Source organism: Mya arenaria, chromosome 12 (assembly GCF_026914265.1).
Source record: "Mya arenaria isolate MELC-2E11 chromosome 12, ASM2691426v1".
Lineage (NCBI taxonomy): Eukaryota > Metazoa > Mollusca > Bivalvia > Myida > Myidae > Mya > Mya arenaria.
This window is the reverse complement of record NC_069133.1, coordinates 8,962,438-8,986,391: the sequence shown is the minus strand read 5'-3', so window position 1 is coordinate 8,986,391 and position 23,954 is coordinate 8,962,438. Positions and strand designations below refer to the sequence as shown.

Below are 23,954 nucleotides of genomic sequence, written 5' to 3'. Positions count from 1 at the left end.
GATCGAATAAGTGCATCTCATTCGCCGGATCAAGACAATAGGGAAGAAAATAAATGATATTTAAGTCACGATTTACGAGGAGTAGGCACTAAACAAACCATCAATCAAAGGACGCGTAATAAAGTTCTGAATTATGATGTTATTGATTGAATTAATTATAAACTATATTCTAATTGACATTTCGTAAGTTGTATATCAATGTTTTAACAATATTTCTTCAGACAATGAGTACTATTAGTTTTCGGCATACTGTGAATGACAGAGGCGCTGACAATGGCACTATTCTTTCTAATGCGACGGAAAGTGAATTATTGGACAAAATAAATGACGAAATAAGACGGGCTGTCACACCTGTGTCGGTTTTTGTTGGACTTGAAGTATTTCTTGGATTTTTTGGCAATTTATTTGTTCTGTACGTGTTTAAAAAGCGTTACCATAACTGTAATTTCCGCTACTTTGTGCTGTGCTTGGCTTTTTTAGACTTTATCAGCACGCTCACCACGATGCCTGGAGAGATTCTCACGCAGCAATACTGGTACAAGTACCCGTTCCCCATCATCTGTAAAGTCAAGTCCTTCTTTAATATGTTCACTGTATCAGGGGAGGCGTTTTGTCTGTGCACAATTGCCGTCGATCGCTACCGGAAGGTGTGTGCTCCATTTGGATGGCAGATCAGGCCTCGCCAGGCGCGTATCTTGTGCGGAATCATCTACGTCGCGGCGTTTGCCATTTCTCTCCCGGTCTCGTTCTTCTGGGGAATCCACAAGGACGTTAGGATATACAGGAACAGAAATGTCACTGTCACTATCTGTGAAAAGGATGCTCATTATGTAGACAGTAGACAGCCGTTTGTATACGCTACATCAGTGGAGGTCATTATTGGGATATGTTTGGTGGTCATGCTCGTTCTTTATATACTGGTAGCAAAGAAACTCATTATAAGTCGTCCATTGGCTAAAAGGCGCCAACAATCAGGCGCCCATATGGTCAGCAAGTCACCAGCGTTACAGACAAAATTCAAACACAAAACTGAGATCAGCAGTGGAGGAGGTGTTTCCTTTTCTGACGTACTGATCAGGAATGGAATAGCAACCAAAGAGTTGAGTACAACGGAAATGAGGTCCATCGATGACGAAAGTGTCCCAGTTGACGTCAATGATGTTTATAGCACGGACACCGAAACAACGCGTGAGGGTGGAACGTCTGATGACCTTCACAGGCACCGGTCGCAGCGTCGACGTCGAGAAATAGCTACCCGTGTTCGCCGGAAAACGTACATCATGTTTGTTCTGACAATCTTATTCATTGTCACAACAATTATGTATATGACATTATTAGCGTTTATATCAGGAGGGATCTTAAAGAGTTTAAATGACTATGAGAAGGCCGTATATTTCTTCTTCTTCAGACTTGTGTTCATAAACCATGTTATCAACCCTTTCTTGTACGGCTGTCTTGATCCTCAGTTTAAACAAATATTAGGAGATATGAAAACATACGTACTTAAAACACTAAGGAACGGTTGATTAAACTGTGTGCGTGTCATTTTTTGCCAACGATAGTCGCGTTCCTCAAATTATGTTCAACGGAACTCTAGATACAAATGATTTGCATGCTACGACCTCCGATCTAGTGGCATTTTTTTCGCCATATTCGTACTCAGCGCGACTGTAAAACAAGTATGTTCCAATATTTCAAGAAAGTGTGCAAACAAGAAAAAATGGTAGCCACCCGAAATAATGAAACGTCAACCGACAACGTCACAGAGGTATAGCCCAATGCAGTGTGTTTTTATCAACAAAACGTATGATTAAGTGCTGATTTTAAATTGTTGCATATTATGATTACATTTAAAAAAGAAAAACACGTCATTCCAAAGACAAAGACTTTGTGTAAATACATGTCAATTTATATAAGTTCACTTCCAGTATTTTCTAAATGCATTCTTGTGTTTGTCAGAGTGCGAGTTAATGCGTAAATATATTGTTGTGTTTCCTCCGTAAAGGTATTGTACCTTTTTAAATCTGTTTGAAAGTTTGTGTCTGTTTTCTTTTTTTACGGTTTGGATGAAAACATAATCCTTAATTATAAAATCTATAGAAAAACGAACCTTGTATTGCGCTCGATGTCTATAGTGATCATGCCATTTTGTATATGTTTCATTGTTAAACGCGAGACTCTTTTGTTTTGGAACCAATTACAATGGCCTTTTTAAAAATGAAATTGTATAAATTGTACAACAAAATTATAATTATTCAATTATATAATATAAAAGTAAAAAATGAGTTTCAAAACCTCTTTTTTCAGTGTTTATTTAGTACATATGGGTATCTTTAATAATATAAACAATAAAATAATAATATAATAAAAAATATTAATATCTGTAATAATGCTGTGGATTAATCTATAACAATTCAACTTAATTGCTAAAAAAAATTTTAAAGGTATGAAAATAAGAAAATGTTTTTACAAGACCAAAATTATCAACACAGCTAATATTGCTAACTGTAATAGGAAGTCCATAATGAGTCAGATTTGTACTTAAAAAATCAAAGTCAGCACTTTGTATAATAGTAGAGCAATCGCAACTACAAGTTGTTGAAAACAGGCAAACAAGGAAATTTAAAAAAAAATCACACTATTTTCAGCGTTTAAGTATTGTATATATATATAGCCCTATTTTGATCTTCCCTTATTTGTTAAAATACAGAGCTAGCCTCTCATAACACGCTCTTAAGAATTTCAAGTATTCAACACATGAGATTTAGTTGGTTCAGTAAAGAGTGATCGACCTCTATGAAAAATGTGATCAGATCTTAGCTGGTTCAGCTAGGAGTGGTTAAAGTCTATGAGTATAGTGTTGTTGTTAAAACTAAAAACATAACATTTCTAGTTGTTGTTTTTTTTTAATTTCATAGATATGAGTAGCGATTGACATTGGTAAGGATTTCCTGCGAATAATCACTTCTGAGTTACAGCACTAATACTTTTTTGCAATTGTATTCTTGTTATAAATAGACATGCGCTTTATTTCAAGTTAAATTATGTTCTTGTATTATTCTTTCAGCTTGAAGGAAAAAGGGGGTAATACTTGTCTGAAATAAACAGTTCACTATATGTGTGTCTACATCTGTACAATAGGCAAACGGTGCACATGTAAACGATAAAAGTAAATAAACTATTGCACTATGTGATGTGTTATTTTCTTTCATTTTTGTATAGACATTGATAATGAATCAAGCTTAATCTTTATTTCAAGACTCTATTTGAAGCAAAATAATTTGTTTGGGCGTAAAATTTATGACGTTATTTATCTGTTCTTGTCTAAGGGGCACCGGGGTTACACATCGGGTCTAGTCCAACTGGTTTCCCCGTTACACAATCTGTCCTTGTCTAGCGGACACCTGGATTACACATCCGGTCTTGTCCTACGGGCATCGCCGTTACTAATTCTACATGTCTAACGAACACCGGGGTTACACATCGGGTCTAGTTCCACGGGCAACGTCGTTACTCAATCTGGCCTGGTCTTACGGACACCGGGGTTACACATCCGGTTAGTCATACGCGCATCATCGTTACCCAATCAATCTGTTCTTGTTTAACGGATACCGGGGTTACATATCGGGTCTTTTCATACGGGCATCGCCGTTACTCAATCTGGCCTTGTCTAACGGACACCGGGGCTACACATCCGGTCTAGTCCTACGGACATCGACGTTACTCAATCTGTCCTTGTCTAACGGGCATCGGGGTTACACATCTGGTCTAGTCCTACGGGCAACGCCGTTACTTAATTTGCCCTTGTCTAAAAGACATTGGGGTTACACATCCGGTCTAGTCCTACGGGCATCGCCGTTACTCAATCTGGCCTTGTCTAACGGACACCGGGGTTACATTTCGGGTCGAGTCCTAGGTGCATCGCCGTTACTCAATCTGTCCTTTTCTAACGGACATCGGGGTTAAATATTCGGTCTAGTCCTACGGGCATCGCCATTACTCAAGCTGTCCTTGTCTAATGGACACCGGGGTTAGACATCGGATTAAGTCCTACGGGCATCGCCGTTACTCAATCTGTTCTTGTCTTACGGGCATCGCCGTTACTCAATCTGTCCTTGTCTAACGGACATCGGGGTAACATATCAGGTCTATTCCCACGGACATCGCCGTTACTCAATCTGTCCTTGTCTGACGGACACCGGGGTTACACATCCAGTCAAGTCCTACGTACTTCGGCGTTACTCAATCTGTTCTTGTCTAACGGACACCGGGGTAACATAACAGGTCTATTCCCACGGATATCGCCGTTACTCAATCTGTCCTTGTCTGACGGACACCGGGGTTACACATCTAGTCAAGTCCTACGTACTTCGCCGTTACTCAATCTGGCCTTGTCTAACAAACACTTGGGTAACATATCGGGTCTAGTCCTACGGGCATCGCCGTTACTCAATCTGTCCTTGTCTAACGGACACCGGGGTAACACATCAGGTCTAATCCTACGGACATCGCCGTTACTCAATCTGTCCTTGTTTATCAGACATAGGGGTTACACATCGGTTATAGTCCTACGGACATCGCCGTTACTCGATCTTTCCTTGTCTGACTGACACCGGGGTTACATATCGGGCCTAGTCCTACGGACATCGCCGTTACTCAATCTGTCCTTGTCTAACGGACACCGGGGTTATATATCGGGTATAGTCCTACGTGCTTCGCCGTTACTCAATTTGTCCTTGTCTGACTGACACCGGGGTTACACATCCAGTCAAGTCCTACGTACATCGCCTTTTCTCAAACTGGCCTTGTCTAACGGACACCGGAGTTACACATCGGGTCTAGTCCTACGGACATCTCCGTTACTCAATCAAGCCTTGTCTTATGGGCATCGGGGTAACACATCGGGTCTAGTCCTACGGACATAATCGTTACTCAATCTGTCCTTGTCTGACGGACACCGGGGTTACACATCCAGTCAAGTCCTACGTCCTTCGCCGTTACTCAATCTGGCCTTGTCTAACGGACACCGGGGGAACACATCGGGTCTAATCATACGGACATCGCCGTTACTCAATCTGTCCTTGTTTAACAGACATAGGGGTTACACATCGGGTCTAGTCCTACGGACATCGCCGTTACTCAATCTGTCCTTGTCTTACGGACACCGGGGTTACATATCAGGTTTATTCCCACGGACATCGCCGTTACTCAGTCTGGCCTTGTCTAACAGTCACCGGGGTTGCACATCGGGTCTAGTCCTACGGACATCGCCGTTACTCAATCTGGCCTTGCCTTACGGGCATCGGGGTTACACATCAGGTCTAATCATATGGACATCGCCGTTACTCAATCTGTCCTTTCCTAACGGGCATCTGGGTTACACATTTTCTTAGCTTAATTCGCAGTTGCATTTCACTTTTTTACATATAGGGAGAATCTTATTATATATACCCGCATGTTACCTTCAAATCAACAACCAAACGTGTATATCTGATACTGCATTAAGTGGAACAGACTGTGCAAGGTCGATAGAAATCCTTGTCATACCTGGTACTGCATTAAGTGGAACAGACTGTGCAAGGTCGATAAAAATCCCTGTCATATCTGGTATTTCATTAAGGGGAACAGACTGTGCAAGGTCGATACAAATCCCTATCATATCTGATATTGCATTTAGGGGAACAGACTGTTCAAGTTCGATAGAAATCCCTGTCATATCTGATATTGCATTAAGGGGAACAGACTGTAAAAGGTCGATAGAAATCCCTGTCATATATGATATTGCATTAAAGGGAACAGACTGTGCAAAGTCGATAAAAATCCCTGTCATATCTAGTATTGCATTTAGGGGAACAGACTGTACAAGACCGATTGAAATCCCTGTCCTCTTTTTATCGAAAAACTTACTGTTCGAGACGTGACTACATCGTAAGAAATCGTTGAAATAGGTTTTGTGGTCGCTTGCACGTAGTCAATATCCGCGATTGTTTAAGTACAGCTAAGGAGCGGTACTCATAGAATATCTTATGTCATTTCCTATATTGAAGTCCTTTCTTAAGCTTCATAATTACCATCTTATTAAACAATGTCAATGTTGAACATTCCTTTTCATACACTTAAATCACAATTAATATTTCTAATGGAAACAAAACCTTATTACAATTGTATTATATATTTTAAATTGACAATGAAAATTCGCTGATATGTAGAAGTGACAGATGCACAAACAAAATGCGTGTCTCATTTGAAAACTGTAATCGGCCAAATGTGAGTCCAGCTTAGTGAAAGACAAGTCAACATAGAACCATAATCACATTTTGTGAAAAATCACAATATGCACAAATCACTTTTGAACAAAGTGTGATTTCATTTTCTCGATTTATAATTTGTGATATTTTGTGATACGAATCGAATCGAAGCACAATTTCATAGTAACCATTGTTATAGTTGTCATACTTTGTCGTCGGGCAAAGCATGACGGACATATGGGGATCATGTTGTCCGACATCGTCGTCGTTTACATCGTCATACTTTCCTGTCCGTTCTCTTACTTGAACATCCGTCATCCAGTCTTTATTGAACTTAGTTACAATGTTTATTGGCATACTATCTTGACCGATTTCAACAACAGCCAAATGGCAATATTAAACTTATTAAGTTATATGTTGCCACAAATATATAGTGTCTGCACGTATACATACATGCAGCAGTATCTATGACACATCACGACGCGTTATGATAATATCCAAGCACATGCTCTTCCGAGCCGATATCACCTTCCGGTCTTTATCACTAGTTAATAATATATTCGTACCTTTAAATTTAAATGCATATGTAGATATACCGTACAAAAAGTTCGGTAGTTGTAGTAGAAGTAGTAGTAGTGGTAGTGGTAGTTGTAGTAGTAGTAGCAGTTACAGAAGCAGTAGCAGTAGTAGAAGTAGAAGGTCCGACCGTTCTTGGTAAGAAATGCTCAACGTGCTTAAAATATTTTTGATATGTGGCAACTCCATATGATATCAGTTTATTTTACATCCGAAAGATCGATGTTAATAGGATGAAAAGAATATATGGTTATAAGGAAAACAAATACATTTCAGAGCATGGGAATATCATCGTCTTAAGTATTCAATTTAAAGTGGTATCCATACTTAACACGATTTTTGGAGATGAAAGTAAGATATTCAAATGTTAAGGAAGAATACTTCAGAAAACGCATACGAAAAATAATTGTATTTAAACTGCTTCTCAACTATCCTTCCCTAACTCTTGTTTATCCTAAAAGCTCATCTTTAAAATCTGTTCAAATTCTAATGTTATGGAAACTGAAAGAAATAGTCTTGCATCCAAAACAATATATCAATGGCAAGGCCAACTTGTTTTGAAAACAGAATGAGTTGTTGGGCAAGAAATTGTTTGAGGCTCAACTTTAGTTCCTGTGCTACTAGCTTCAAGCTCTTTTGGTGAGGTTATGATTACAAAATCTTGTGCAGGATATATCAAAATGAATGACGCATACTTCTTAAACCTTGAACATGTTCTCGAGGCGACCTAGTATGGAAGCGTAAATCGTATATACTGATGATACGATTTTCTTATCTTATCAACTGATGAAGTGAATTTGACAATTTAAGTTGTATCGACAAAAACAATTGAACCTTTTATGTTGACTTCATTACCATTTTTATAATCGAACTTAACATTCCGTTCATAATGACAAGGATTCTGCTCACAAGTTTCCTTGAATTTTAGTAAATATATCGGATCTTACATTTGACCTTATGACATACTGTTTGACCATATACGGCTTGTTAAGAAGGCATAAAGTGACCAAATTGAGTTTATTTTGTGCACAGTATTAACGTAATATTTCTTTCACCAAGTTACCTATCTATTGACACAGCATATCCAAGTATCTGATGTAACCAATTTGTTATTCCTATGTAAACAACAGCAAAATCAATACCAAAACATGGTACATGACCTCGAATTTATAGACAGCTTTTCGGTTTCATGTTTCATTGATTCTTGGCCAAAATTGCGTCCTAAACAAATCGAGGAAAATAACGCGGACTGGCCGGAAATTGTCAGAATTGAAGTATAAATCCTTAAAAGGGCCTAATGCAATGACCCAAATGACACTAAATTGGAGACAGAAACGTTTAAACACCACGTACACACATCCCAAACAGACGAAAATACATCCAAATATATAGTAAAAAGATGTTGGTCTCTTTTATATTATCAAATGACACTTAAACATTTTATCAGAGTGTTATAAAAACTGCCCTATTGAATTATAAGAGCTAGATAATATTTTCTCTGAAAATGGACCAAGCTCGATGACATATATTCCAGGTATCCTAAAAGATAATAACAATTCATTGCATTCTGTTTGACTAAATCTGAGGAACCAACAACTATACGATTATTACAACGATACCATGCATGGCAATGTACGTATAAACTGAATGATATTAACCCGGCGTGACAATTTGACTACATTTTATTAGTTTCGAAAACACTTAAAGTGAACATTTCGTTAAAATGTACGTACTTGAACAACTTCCTGAGTTTGGAATATATTGGTGATAGTTTGAATATTATACTAGTTATTATATGGTATTTCAATTATTCATTCAATTTTTACAATCAATATATCAATATTTACGTTAGGGTTAGACAATTAAGCAACACATATATAGATCTACATCATTTAGGCCAATAAACGTGTTAATCACAATCAATCGTTTAATAAATATGTTTTAGAAAACTACTCAAAATATAAATAATTTCGTAATCAATCAATCAACTTATATATTTATTATAAATCCTTCAGTCAAAAAAAATATAAACGCACAAATAACACTTAAAAACCAAGCAAAATTTAAATTGATACAAAATGTTAAAATAGCATGGCTGGTGCCTTGTTAAGATAGTAAAACCTGAAATAAGCTTTGTATAAATTGAAAAGACACAGGCAATTTGTGTAATATAAACGTTCAAATTGGCGTAAAAAGGTTAATTATCATGAAACGTTCGTTACATAGACGACAAAAAATCATCATTTTGCAAGATGTGTTCGATGGAATATTTAATGTTAATTTTACAGCATAAGACCGCCAGACCTCCAGGACCCGTACATCACGCAACAAGGCCGCTAGGCCTCTAACTTCACGCCGCTAGGCCGGCAGTTTCAGGCAACAAGGCTGCTAGGCCTCTAACTTCACGCCGCTAGGCCGGCAGTTTCAGGTAACAAGGCTGCTAGGACTCTAACTTCAAGCCGCTAGGCCGGCCGTTTCAGGCAATACGGCTGCTAGGCCTCTATCTTCACGCCGCTAGGCCGGCAGTTAGACACAACAAGGCCGCTAGGCCTCTAACTTCACGCAGCTAGGCCGGCAGTTTCAGGCAACTAGGCCGCTAGGCCTCTAACTTCACGCCGCTAGGCCGGCAGTTTCACGCAACAAGGCCGCTAGGCCTCTAACTTCACGCCGCTAGGCCTGCAGTTTCAGGCAACAAGGCCGATAGGCCTCTAACTTCACGCAGCAGCTAGGCCGGCAGTTTCAGGCAACTAGGCCGCTAGGCCTCTATCTTCACGCCGCTAGGCCGGCAGTTTTTGGCAACAAGGCCACTAGGCCTCTAACTTCACGCCGCTTGGCCGGCAGTTTCAGGCAACTAGACCGCTAGGCATCTAACTTCACGCCGCTAGGCCGGCAGTTTCACGCAACAAGGCCGCTAGGCCTCTAACTTCACGCCGCTAGGCCGGCAGTTTCAGGCAACTAGGCCGAAAGGCCTCTAACTTCACACCGCTAGGCCGGCAGTTTCAGGCAACTTTGCCGCTGGGCCTCTAGCTTCACGCCGCTAGGTCGGCAGTTTCAGGCAACTAGGCCGCTGGGCCTCTAACTTCAAGCAGCTAGGCCGGCATTTTCAGGCAACTAGGCCGCTAGGCTACCAGCTTCACAGTACACTCAAAATGATTTCTTTAACCGTTCTTTGAAAGTTTCAGTTAAAGTCATGGCAGATCAAGAAAGGAGGTACTTAAGTCAAGTTCAATTGCATGGATCTCTTTAGACTATTCAATCGATAAAGAGGTTTATACTACGGGTTTGCTACATATCACAATACTTTAACTAATTGCTGTACATCTAGTCTCATGTTTTTATAATTATTATTCTTAAATCATATTTGTTTATCTAAAAAATGGCATTTTCATTTGGGGAATATCAAATACGTTTGTACTTTACATTTATAATTTATGAAGTAAAATTCGTCAAATGGGGTTTATAAAACGAATTTATATGTATTCACCTGTCAATTGATTGACTAATAGTTATACCTAAATGAACATGAAAACGAATGTACGACACATTAATTATGATCAAAGTTTAAATTGTCTTATTACTTTGCAAAAATATCGAAGTTTCAGGCTCGTCAATTATGTATGCAATGTTCGAGGTTTGTCCGTTACTTAAATATTATCTATGTACGAGCTCTAGATCTATTTCTTGACATCCTACCCGTGCACGGATGTTTTCTAGTATGTCTTCATTCTTCATCAGTTACACCGTTTCAAACATGGCCTTGTATTACCTTGTAGATACATATTCCCCTCTTAACCACAGAGTAATTAGTTGAAAGGCCTTCGTGTTTTGGTTCACACGCCATGTACATATAGACTTTCCGCCACGCCGCAAGTATTTGTCTGTAATTCTGTTAGCACTTTTACAAACCTTAGGCCACTTGAATCTGATGCATCAGAAAACACATCTGCTTCACTATAAAAATCAAAGTCAGATAACAAAACAAAACTAGCAGATGTATTAAATTTGTGAAAGGAATAGTTTAAAAATGAATAAAAACACAAACAACTTTAATTAGAATTTCATTCCCACCCTGGCTGTTAATAACGTCTAAGCTTCAACAAATGCTGAAAAAGCTTAAATGTTTAATAACCTTTTTTGGTCTAATTAAATCCGTTCTGATTAAAAAACCCACTTCCTAATATATCCACTGTTCCTTATAGTTCTCCTGATGCCTCATTTCTGAGCAGGAAACAAAGTTGTTTGGATCCTGCAGAGGGTCATTTGCCAGATTTTATCGGCCTTAAACGTGAAGGAGCAGGTGCTCTAGTGGCTTCATTGTCTTCTTTTCTACCAAATTAATCGCTTCCTCCTCCACATTTACATCACCATGAACGCTTGCTTATGTTACCCCTTTTTTAAGAAGTCTGATTCCTTCGAAGTTGTCAAACTATCGACTTGTTTCTATTCTAAGCTGTTTGGGAAGTTAAAAGAACGCTGTATTAATAAAATACTGCACAATTACGTTTTTATTCATGACCTCATTTCATCGTATCAATCTGGATTTACCAAAGGGACTCTACAGTAATTCAACTTGCTTTTCATAAAGTTGAATCTGACAAGCTCTCGATGAGGGCAGGGAGCTGAGGGCTGTATTATGTGATATATCTAAAGCCTTTGATCGCGTCTGGCATATAGGTCTTATATATACATAATAAATGGCATCAGAGGTAACCACCTGATCAACTTTATATCATATCTCGCGGTAGTAAACATGTCGTTGTTTCGTCATGTAGTGTCTGATTTACTGGCAGGAGTACTTCAGGGCTATATTGTTCGCCCTCTTTTTGTTCCCATCTTCACACACTACATTGTTTCTGATATTAAAGTTACTAACCTAGGTCTTATATATACATAATAAATGGCATCAGAGGTAACCACCTGATCAACTTTATATCATATCTCGCGGTAGTAAACATGTCGTTGTTTCGTCATGTAGTGTCTGATTTACTGGCAGGAGTACTTCAGGGCTATATTGTTCGCCCTCTTTTTGTTCCCATCTTCACACACTACATTGTTTCTGATATTAAAGTTACTAACCTATATAATGTGGTCGAGACACCTTACGCTTCAGCTACTCTCATCAATTCTAAACTTCAAAAAAAAACAATCAAGTCACGTAAATGGCTAGTCACATTTAATCCATTGAAAACAGAGTCAATGTTGTTTTTTTCTCTAGGAAACGGTATCAATTGATTCATCCACCCCTGTTTATGCACAATATCATATACAAAGTGATCGTTCCCACAAACATCTCGGTCGCTGTTTTTTCTAGAACAAAGAAACATAGACTTGTTCTCTGTTATAAGATGAAAAACGGCAAGGCACCTGATTATTGAACTTTGTTTAACCTTCCCATGTGTCGAAGCCAATCATATGCATCATAATTTCTTTCTGCTTCAATCCGGCATCAGAATTTCCTTCCAAAAGCGACGATACAATCGGAATCAATCAAATCATTCAAATATAATCTTCACCCACACTCGGCAAACTAACCCCACATTACAATGTCGGTTCACGACGAAGGTAAATAATGCCTTGCCATCTAAGGCTTGGCTTCAGTTCCTTTAAGCATGATATTCACCGAAAAATATCATTGCTTTCATTAAAAGCGTTTCTATTTCTTCTAATATACCCCTCACCACAGAGACAGCGTTGTTTGAGTGACCTCCCTTGTGCACATACCGATCACAATCTACCTTAAGGTGAAGAAAGCTTAAGTTTTGAACAGAACAAGGAAGTATTTCTATGTGTACATGTGCAGAAATTTGAATAGATTCGTTGTTTGTGGTGACTGCTAAAACGTTGTATATCGGGGTTGTATGTCATGCATGAAATCAAAACCCAAGTAATAGCTACATTTATTAAACGTAATAACAGTATGGATCATTTATTGTACCTTAAACATCTTTCTGATTACAGGCATTTTGACCGCAAATGCTCGCAATGAGCTAAATTGACTTAATATCTTTAACAAAGGAATTTACATAAGGTTTAAGTAACTTGTTTTCCGATTCTTATCTTTTGTAATATTGAACATAATTTTGTTAATTGAAATAAAATACTGTTTAAATTAAGTTTAAACATTGCTAAGTACCAAGTTCTTGTCTGCGCTTAACAGTTTTAATTCTCTGAACAAAGATTTAGGGAAATAAGGCTCTGTTAGGTTATTTACATTTAAAACATTTAAAATTGTGTCATATTTAATTGAACGGTATGTATCGATTCGACAAATTAAATCAACCATTTGTAAATATATAACACTGAAATTATTAACGCACTTTCAAATACAGCAAGTGTTACCTATTGAATCGATTTAGTACATCTAGACCCAACGATTAAGTCAAAATACGGAAGAAAATAAAAACCTTACTCGATATGATATTCTAACTACGATTTTCGATTTAGTAGGTACTAAACAGCACATCACTCAAACGGTGTCTTATAAAGTTGTGCACTATGGTGTAATGGATTGAGTTAATCAAATACTACGTTTTGATTGACATTTTTTAAGTTTAAACACAAGTTCATAAGAGATGGGTGATATTTTTCTGACAACGAGGACTAGTAGGTATGGCAATACAGTTATGAGCCATAAGGAAACTGACAACACTAATGGACTATCTAATGTGACGGAAAGAGAATTATTGGACCAACTGAATGACGAAATAAAACGGGTATTAACACCTGTTTCAGTTTTTGTTGGAATTGAAGCTGTTGTGGGATTTTTTGGAAATTTATTTGTCTTGTTCGTATTTATAAAGCGTTACCATGCCTGTAATTTCCGCTACTTCGTGCTGTGCCTCGCTCTTTTGGACTTGATCAGCACGCTCACCACGATGCCTGGAGAAATTCTCACGCAGCAGCACTGGTACAAGTACCCGTTCCCCGTCGTCTGCAAAGTCAAGTCCTTCTTTAACGTGTTCACGGTGTCAGGGGAGGCATTTTGTCTATGCATCATTGCTGTCGACCGCTACCGGAAGGTTTGTGCGCCATTCAGATGGCAGATCAAGCCTCGCCAGGCGCTCCTCATGTGCGGCCTTATCTACGGCTCGGCGTTCACCCTTTCACTGCCAGTCTCGTTTCTCTGGGGAATCAAGCAGGACGTAAGGATATACAATGGAAGAAACGTTACTGTCACTATCTGTGAAACGGATTCTTATTATGCAGGCAGTAGACAACCGTTTTTATACGCTACATCAGTCGAGGTTTTAATTGGGATATGCCTGGTGATCATGCTTAGTCTTTATGTACTGGTAGCAAAAAGACTCATCTTAGGTCGCTCATTTGCACAAATGAACAGAGACTCGTGCTTGCCTATGGTCAGCAAGCCGACAACTTCCCAGAAAAATGAAAAAAGCGGGATCAGTGATGCAAGAAATGTTTCTATTTTAGAAGTACAGATCGGGAATGGAATAGCTTACAAAGAAACAGAAATGAGGAATATGGATGACGAAAGTGATCCAGTTGACGTCAATGATGTTTGTGTCATTGAAGCCGTAAGGCCGGAAGTCTGTCACATTAAGGTACAGCATCGACGTCAAGAAAACGCGAACCTGGTTAATTGGAAAACGTACATCATGTTCGTTTTGACAATCATATTCATTGTCACAACAATTACGTATATGACATTATTAGCGTTAATATCAGAAGGAATCTTAAAACGTTTAAATGCGTATGAGAAGTCTGTGTATTTCTTCTTTTTCAGACTAGTATTCATAAACCATGCTATTAACCCGTTCGTGTACGGCTGTCTTGACCCTCACTTTAAGCAAATATTAGGAGATATGAAAATCTGCTTAAGGAAGTAAGGGAGGTAGTTAAACTGTTTGCGTGTAATTCCTTCCATTCGTGACATGCACACTATATTCACCACACATGCGCATTGAAATGGTTTGCATGTTACAGCTTACAATTTTGTAAATTGTGTATTTCGTCATTTTGAACGAATCTTATATTGCAATCGAAGTTGGGCGTGTATTTGCCATTGTCTCGTTGAATTTTTTGGAACCATATCTAATTGCCTGTTTATCAATTAACTTTTATCAATAAAATTATATACACTGCACAACAGCCTGTGTTTATTTAACACACTTAACTTCTTTAAAAGAGTTTTCAAAAACCTAAGTGTATAATTTATGGATTTTAATGTGTGTCTTTTATAATACTCTCGTTAACTTCAGATTCCCAAAATAATAGTAGTATAATAATTGGTATTTCGCGGCCATTTTGTTTGGTGGTGCGGTGGTTCTGTCGGTGGTTCCATTGTTTACGCATGCGCAAGTTTGAAATTGACTTTCGCGGCCATTTTGTTTGGTGGTGCGGTGGTTCTGTCGGTGGTTCCATTGTTTACGCATGCGCACGTATATGTTTTGGCGGACAATTTTCAAAGTTTAACTCAACCAACATTGAGCGGGAAGACAATGGTATCGATTTCGCGCGTTAGCGGTCATATTTGGCGATTTCCCGCTTTTAGCGGTTATGTTTAACCATTGTTTAAAATCCAAGACAAAGGGTCATTGTTTAACTGGGTCTCCATTGATTATCAGTATTAATCTTTTTGCGATTGAAGTTGGCAGCCATTGTTTTACCGGCTAATATGAGTTATAATTTGACACCATATGACTCAAACAGGAGAATGTTTGATTCCTTTTGGGATGAGAATGGTAATATGTTACCCTGGAACGATAGTGAAGTTCGTTGTATATATTTGTGGGTTAAGGAGAGTCATCAGAAAATGGTAACTCTTTTAAGACAAACTAACAATTTTCAAACCATAGTTGATCAGTACAATAGCCATCAAGAGATTGAAGAATATCCGGATAGATGTAAATTCATTCCCTTTTTAACCGCATATACAGGACTTAAAGACGAGCCCATAGTACGAGAATAATCAACGTCCAAGACATTTTTTTTTTTGGATTGTCAATAGTGGTATATAACAAACCGAACAAATTGGATATTGTAAGTCTGTGCTTTAACAGTTGTCTAAAGTGTTTAAAAAATACAAAAAATGGCTCAAGCTCAGATACGTTTTTCTAACGAGTTGCAGACATATTTGAGAGGTTTTGGTTTTGAAAATGTCTCTTGGTCACCAATAAGAAGGGAAATTACATGCACACTTGGTGACAAATTTGTCATAGTTGTGAAAGAGAGACAGCGACGCATTAAAATAATATTTAAAAAGGGTCACCAAAGTTTTCAATTACCATTTGATATTTTTGAAACTCTCTGTGATATGAAGGAAAGTGTTCAGTTATTGGCTTCATTCTTACACGGACAGTCGAAATGACAACTTCAAAACTATTAGAGTTTGAATATAGTTCTCCAAGCATGCTATTCTTTCAAGACAGACTTAAAACGTTCGACATGTGGCCACCTCAAATAGAACCAAACAAGTTCCAATTATCTTCAGCAGGATTTTATTATACTGGCAGAAATGACACAGTAGAGTGTTTTTCTTGCGGTTTGCGATTACATCAGTGGCAGAAAGGAGACGAGTCGTTGTTAGAACATAAAACACATTCTCCAAGTTGTTTATTTTTGAACATAATTGGACATCATGAAACCGACATTTCATGGCAGCATAAGGACACCCGATCTTCGTCCTCCAATGACTCATCCCGAGCACCATGGACGTGGACCGAACCTCTGGCGGGTTTTCAATATGGCGATATCCCCGGATGATCTGAAAATTCAAATTTGAATTTTTCCGTTACCATATGTAACTATAAAAGACATACAACACAGCACAAACATTCAGTGTTTCATCGACATTTGGTGTGATCATATCGCAGCAGAAAAACTTAACATGGATTGCAGTGAACTATCTCAAGATATTTATAAAAATGAACATTGTGACTCCAAAACGAATGTTATGGACACTACAGAGATTTATACTCCAGTTTCTACAAGTGTCGCGCTAATGAATTCATACTTTGACTTTGTATATGCGAAGGCACTGTGTGAGGTTATGGGTATGGTGACTAGACAACTTTGCTATGGTTGCCAGATGGATCTCCCATCTCAAAAAGATCACGATTGTATCATGGATACAGACCCTGATGATGATGAGTATAAAATAGAACGTTACTTTAGTGACATGCTAAACGCAGTTAATGAAAAAAATATACTACAAAGTTGGGAAGAAATTATGCGCATTTCAAACATTTCCTCTGAAATGATTGATTTACACAAACATTTGCTAGAGAGCAATGACTATCTGCAGATAATGAAAACCGAGCGGTGGTGTGAAAAAATGAAAAGAATGGTGTTGACAATCAATCGCATTGAAGATCGACTGTTTCGTCCATCACGTTGAGCAAAAGAATATTTACAACACAACAAAATGGACATATTATGCAATGTTGTATGTGTTTTACTGCATTTTTCTTCAAAAAAAGAATTCATGAGAAATTAAGAACTCTGGCATTGTGTGGCGTAAAATGATTTGTTATATTTATTACTTCACGAATTTCCTTTTTGCATGTTTCAAATAAATATTTAATTCACTTTATGTACATGTATGTCATTGTATGTATATGTTTGTATGATCATATGCTGACTTATTTTATACATGTTTAGTTTCAAATAAATGTATTTATATCTATACATGTTTTCATTTCCTTGCTTTAGTTTAATTAACAACCCATGTGTCCCATAATATAAACTACTAACAACGATGATCATGTTTAATCATGGATAAAACGCAGAAGGAACATATCCTATCACAATATTATTTCGATTCTAAAAACGCAGGCAGCTTTTTGGGTGCAAAAAAGTTACACAGGATATTAAACCAAAACTATCCAAGAGTATTTACTACTTATTTCATACAGAAATGGCTCAACAATCAAGACTCGTATGCCATTCAACGTCAGGCGAGACATACATATAAAAGACCACGTGTTGAAGTGGCGGGTATGAACGATCAGGGTGATATGGATTTAATGGCAGTTGATAACATTGCTAAATACAATGATGGAGTTAAATACCTACTCATTGTTATAGATATATTTTCACGTTTTCTATCCGTTCGACCCTTAGTTAATAAAAAATCTAACACGGTATTGTTAGCAATCAAGGATATTCTTAGTGTTCATAAGTTTAAAAAGTTAAGAACGGACCGAGGTTCTGAATTTATCAATCGTGAATTAAAAGCGTTTATGCAAAAGAAGAGAGTTTACTTGTTTAATACACAAAGCACCGCTAAAGCAAACTATGCAGAGCGAGTCATTCGTACCCTTCGTGGTATGATATTTAGAATGTTAAGATATCAGCGAAATTATAGATATATAGATCACCTTCAAGATATTGTAAATAGTTACAATAATTCCCCTCATCGGAGTTTGGATGGATTAGCACCAAGTGATGTTACAAAGAAAAACGAGACACAACTTTGGAGTAAAATGTATCTAAAACCTAAAAAATTCCCCAAAACGCCTCCTCGCTTTAAATATAAAATTGGTGATTTGGTTAGATTAAGTTACACGAAACATCCCTTTAGAAGAGCTTATCAACAACAATATACTACAGAAGTTTTTAAAATAAAGAGCAAGATTTTCAAACAAGGTTTTCCATTGTATAAGATCATAGACTTGAATAAAGAACCAATATCAGGTTATGTGAATCAAAATGAAATAATTCCTGTTGATAAAGATGCAGACAGTCTTTGGTATGTTGATAAAGTTTTAAAAAAGAGAAAAGTCAAAGGGAAATTAGAGTATTTTGTTCGATGGGAAGGATTTCCAAAATCATTTGATAGCTGGATTGATGCAGATCAAGTTCAAGAACAATAATAATGGAACGATATGTGTTTGTGAGAGACAGTGAAAGTAATCACATCTTCATCGAGAACAAACCCTATAACTTCAAAGTGCAGTTAAAATTACCTCTATCTTTTAATGGTTACTGGAAGGTTGCTTTGTGTGAAATAAGTATAAAAACTGATCCTAAAGCAAGAAGAAAAACTGTAGATAATACCTTATTTATTTACTCAAACGTTTGCAAAGAAAGCGTTGTTGACGGAGGTGAACGTCCCTTATTGAGAAGAATAGAGAAAAAAGAAGATTGGAATTATGTGTTAGAATCTCCTTTTTATTTACCCTTAAACCGATCAGAATTCCAAGAGATTGATTTCAGTATAAAAACTGTGGAAAACGAGTATGCTTCATTCGTAAGTTCACCAGTGCATCTCACACTTCATTTTAAGCGATATCCATTTTACCCCAAATATGAATCAATCTAAGTTGTATGTACCGAACCCACAAATGTGGATAGACTATTTCAAAAATAACAAACCTCAAGTTGGGAGGGGATTTGCCATTCCACACAAGTCGAAGATGGGAAGTAATGGTATGACAATCAGCACAGTTTCCCCATCGGAACAGACAGTAAACCAGGCGAAAAGTGAGCTGAAACGAGATGGTTTAAATACTTCAGAAATGTCAACCCTTGTTCATAAATTATCCAAACCTTCAGAAGTAACACATCGTGTATACAGCGCGAGAAAAAAACAGTTCAGAAACAGGAGTAAACAAACTAAGCCGAAAAAAGGACAGAAGTCTACAAGAAAAAATAAACAAACTGAAAATAAACCTGTAAAAAACAATCAAAAATCAAGAAAAGGTTTAAAAGCAAGCAAAAAAGTGGACAATAAATGGAAAATTGATAAGAAAGCGAGAAATAATTCGAAGAAATCTATAACAACGTGGGATATATTTGGTTCATAAAATGTCTTATTTCACAAAAGACGGATTTTCTGAAGGTGTTCCGAATGAATTACTACTATTTGACTTACCTCCTACACAAGTTGCGGTGAATGATGTCCATTATCAAGAGATTCGTCCAATATCCCAAGTGTCGGATGATACTCCCATTGAGTTTCAAATCAGTGGTCAGAATTCGATGGACTATCTCGATCTGAAAGATACACAGTTATGTGTGAAACTAAAAGTAACTAATCCAGATGGATCTAACTTAAAATCGGGTGAGAAGGTGGGACCTGTGAATTTGTTCTTGCAGGCATTATTTTCAATTATAGAAGTGACTCTACAAAACAAGGCGGTTATATCATCTAATTACAATCCATATATAGCCATGTTTAATACTTTACTATGTAATGGAAAAGATGCTTCATTTTCTCAATTGTCTTCTCAACTATTCATAAAAGATGACAATGATCACCCAGAAGACTGTGATCCTAGTGGAGCAAACAATGGATTGTTTTTACGGGCAAAATATATAACAAAATCAAAAACTTTAGAGTTGCAAGGGCCTATATATCACAGTTTATTTACTATTAAACGGTACCTGTTAAACCAAGTGGATGTTAATGTGAAGTTGTATCGTAGTTCTCCAGCATTCTGTCTAAGTTCTGGCGAGACATCCCCAAGCTATAAAGTAAACATTACAGATAGTTATCTTTTAGTAAAAAAAGTTAGAGTCAATCCAGCTCTCATTGTTGCTCACTCTGAGATGTTAAAGATCAACACAGCAAAGTATCCATTTGATAGACTTGAATGTCGGTTACAAACCATTGCTGCAGGAAGTACGGTGTTTACGTGGGATAACTTATTTCAAGGACAAAAACCAAATACAATTGTCGTTGCCTTTGTTAGATCAAGAGCAATTTCGGGAGATTATAAATCAAATCCATTTCATTTCCTAAACTGTGACATTAGGAGTATTTGCCTTTATGCTGATGGGGTTCCAGTGTGGGGTAATCCACTAAAAACAAATTTTAATAATTTAAATGGAGAAAGTTTTATGAGAGTATACGCAAATATGTTTCTAACAAATGGAATGTGGAATAAAGATGCTGGACTTGATATAAACAGAGAAGACTTTGCACGCACATCCTGTATTTTTACATTTCAATTAGAACCAAAGTTTTCTGATGAAGCATTTCTATCTCTAATAAAAACAGGAAATGTGCGATTAGAGGTTCAATTTGGAACGGCTTTATCTACCGCAACAAGCTGTATTGTGTATAATAGTTCTCCTGGATTTTTTCAAATTAACGCTCAGAGAGACATAATAACAGAATGAATACATCACAGCTTCAGTGTTGTATAGACTGTGATCCAATGTTGCAAAAAACAATTTTGGGGGTGTTTGCGGCTGATCAACTACCAAACGACTTGGTATTTCCATGTGGTTTTATTGCCAATACAGACAATCATTTCATGGAAGGAAGACATTGGTGTACATTTTACTTCCCAAATTCAACCACTATCGAATATTTTGACAGTTATGGGAAACTAATTGACTATTTTAACACTTATTTTCTGAAATATGCTTCTTATTTTTCAACTGTTATCACAAATTCGAGACAGCTACAAAGTAATTACAGTGATGTTTGTGGGATGTATTGTTTGTTATTCTTACTACAACGAACAAATGGTGTATCTTTTTATGACATTGTACATAGTTTTTTCAATGATTATGACTGTAATGATTTACTTGTATATAACTTCGTTAGAAATATGTTTCCATATTGTTCGCAAAATGGTTGTTTCAAAAACCAAACATGTAGATCACTAATAAAGTAGTGTATTTAAATGGTTTTTGTTTGTATTCTATTTATTGTGTTCTCTGTTATCAACAAGTGTAGATCATGTTGGATGCATTAATTAAATTTGAATGCCCTGCCACTTGTATTGTGGCAGGAACAAGTGGAAGTGGAAAGTCAACCTTTCTATTTGAGTTGTTTAAAAATGCAAACTCTATGTTTACCATGATTCCGAAAAAGATTATATATATTGTTATTCTACCTATCAATCCTTATTTGATGATATGAAAGAACATGTGGAAAATATTGAATTTTTTGAAGGTTTACCAACTAAAGACGATATGGACATGTGGACTATGGAAACTGACTTCAAAATATTAGTGATTGATGATTTAGCACAAAAAGCTTCACAAAGTGTAGATATTGTCAACTTATTCACCATTTATAGTCATCACCATAATTTTTCAGTCTTTTTCGTAGTGCAAAATTTATTTACAGGAGGAAAATATTTTCGAACTATTAGTCTAAACAGTCATTATTTTGTGTTGTTTAACAATCAGAGAGATAAATTACAAATTCAAGCATTAGCCAAACAAATGTTTCCCGGTGAAACGCATTATTTTATGGATGCCTATAGAAAAGCCACAAACAAGAAATATAGTTACCTTCTGGTGGATGTAAGTCCACATTCTAACCCGTTATATAAACTTCGTACAGACATCTTTCCACATCAAACCCCCATTGTATTTCTACCTGAAAAGGAGAAAAATGGAAGATAAACTACAGAAGGAGAGACATTTTTTAAAATTTATGATCAACACCAATGAAAAACAACAAAAAATGTTGATAAAAAACTTAACAAAATCTCAATTGGCTGCACTTATAGAGGTGATTTACAATGCTATCAGGGGAAATCTTGTCATTCCAGAAAAGGATAAAAAGAACTTGAAACGATATAGACATGTCATACGTAAAGTAATATCCAAAAGACTCTCTCAAAAAAGGAGGAAAGCCATTCTGTTAAAATATTTCAAACAGTTTTTAGCGTTAATTAAACCCAGTGAATCATGGCTCAAGAATTAGTGTTAATTCCTAAATCAAAGTATGAATACTTACTCTCTAAATGTGATGGAAGTTTACAAAACAGTCAACTTTCTAAAAACAATAACATGGTTTTACAACAAAATGGTAAGAATTCACAGAAAAGGTTGACTCAAAATGGCGGGAAGTTACAGAAAAAATCAATTCAAAATGACGGAAATTTACAGAAAAGACTAGTCGTGAAACGTTTAAACAAGTTTTTTGAAAAACCTAAAAAAAATAAGAAAAAAAATGAGAATCTCAAAGAAATAAAGTCAAAACAAAACAAAAGGGGAAACACAAAGATAATTAACAAATTGAAATGGATTCCCTATAGTATTTGAAATTCAAATGTTTAAAATTCAAATGTTTGGCGAACTTTTTTCCCGCCAAATTCACATTTTGGTGGAATATTTTCCCACCAAAACATTTGACAAAATAGTTCATTTACTATTGAGTTTCCGAGTTAGTAACATTCTTTAAGTTTTTACAGAAGGAAGAAATTGATACTTTTGAACCTGAAAAAATACCAGAGGATGGATCTAAGGGGTATATTCTAGAAGTAGATCTAGAATATCCAAAACATTTACATGACAGTCATAACGACTACCCATTAGCTCCGGAACGTAAATTCACACCCAATGAAAAATTATCTCCTTATGCTCAACATGTGTTGAAACATTTACACAACAGTGAGGAACTTCCACCCAGAGCAAAGGTGGAAAAATTACTCACCACTTTAGAAAACAAACAGAATTATGTACTTCACTATCGCAACCTGCAACTGTATCTCCAACTCGGTCTTAAATTGAAAAAAAATACATAAAGTATTAGAGTTCCAACAAGAGGCTTTCATGAAACCCTACGTTGAGTTCAACACCAAAATGCGACAACAAGCCAAGACTGCTTTCGAGAAGAACTTCTTCAAACTCATGAACAACTCGGTCTTCGGTAAGGTTGTTGTTTTGTTTTTTTTTTGTTTTTTTTATTGTTTTTTGGGGTTCGTGTTAATTATTGCATTGTTATCATTTTTGTATGATCTGCCCGTATGTAATTTATACAATAAATTTATTGTCACTTCCATACCACTAATACTTATCTACAAAAACAACTGTTCAATAATTGTCAGGCGTAGTTTCACTTTTTGGTATTTCATTCATCTTCAATCAGACGCTTACAAGTGCTCATGTACAATTAGGAACCTAAAGTAAAACTGACCAAAACTAACTACCGGCAAGTAAAAAGTGTATTTTTCGGTCCCATTTTCATATCCCTCATCCAAAACACAGGTATCTAAGATAACGACGGATACCATCATAAAAACATATATTGAGCAGTTCAGAGTAAAGATTAACATGATGAAAAGTTACTTACCAAAAATTTTGTTTACTTTCAGGAAAAACCATGGAAAATCTTCGGAAGCATCGGTCCGTAGAACTTGTTCATACAGAAAAACGACTACAGAAGGTGTCATCCAAACCCACTTATAAGATGCACCGGAT

At 36.8% G+C, this 23,954-nt stretch overlaps 2 protein-coding genes and 1 long non-coding RNA gene across 3 annotated transcripts; 2 read left to right on the top strand and 1 right to left on the bottom strand.

The window, feature by feature from the left end:
• Positions 1-79: 79 nt before the first annotated feature.
• On the top strand, positions 80-3,191 carry LOC128210346 (5-hydroxytryptamine receptor 1-like). Its single transcript, XM_052914636.1, has one exon. It carries the CDS (start codon positions 225-227, stop codon positions 1,524-1,526), a length of 1,302 nt encoding a protein of 433 aa, XP_052770596.1. The 5' UTR covers positions 80-224; the 3' UTR covers positions 1,527-3,191.
• A 10,047-nt stretch (positions 3,192-13,238) lies between these two features.
• Positions 13,239-14,923, top strand: LOC128212224 (D(1A) dopamine receptor-like). Its single transcript, XM_052917561.1, has one exon. It carries the CDS (start codon positions 13,397-13,399, stop codon positions 14,669-14,671), a length of 1,275 nt encoding a protein of 424 aa, XP_052773521.1. The 5' UTR covers positions 13,239-13,396; the 3' UTR covers positions 14,672-14,923.
• Positions 14,924-16,409: 1,486 nt separating this feature from the next.
• LOC128212148 (uncharacterized) lies at positions 16,410-23,622 on the bottom strand. Its single transcript, XR_008257395.1, has 7 exons — positions 23,539-23,622; positions 23,188-23,254; positions 22,038-22,125; positions 20,172-20,254; positions 19,660-19,781; positions 19,161-19,273; positions 16,410-16,548 (listed from the first exon to the last, which is right to left on the bottom strand). It is a non-coding gene; the product is annotated as an uncharacterized LOC128212148 (long non-coding RNA).
• Positions 23,623-23,954: the final 332 nt, after the last annotated feature.

Excerpts from the sequence above, each read along its gene's own strand:
- LOC128210346 (XM_052914636.1), top strand. The coding sequence starts at position 225 with ATGAGTACTATTAGTTTTCGGCATACTGTGAATGACAGAGGCGCTGAC.
- LOC128212224 (XM_052917561.1), top strand. The coding sequence starts at position 13,397 with ATGGGTGATATTTTTCTGACAACGAGGACTAGTAGGTATGGCAATACA.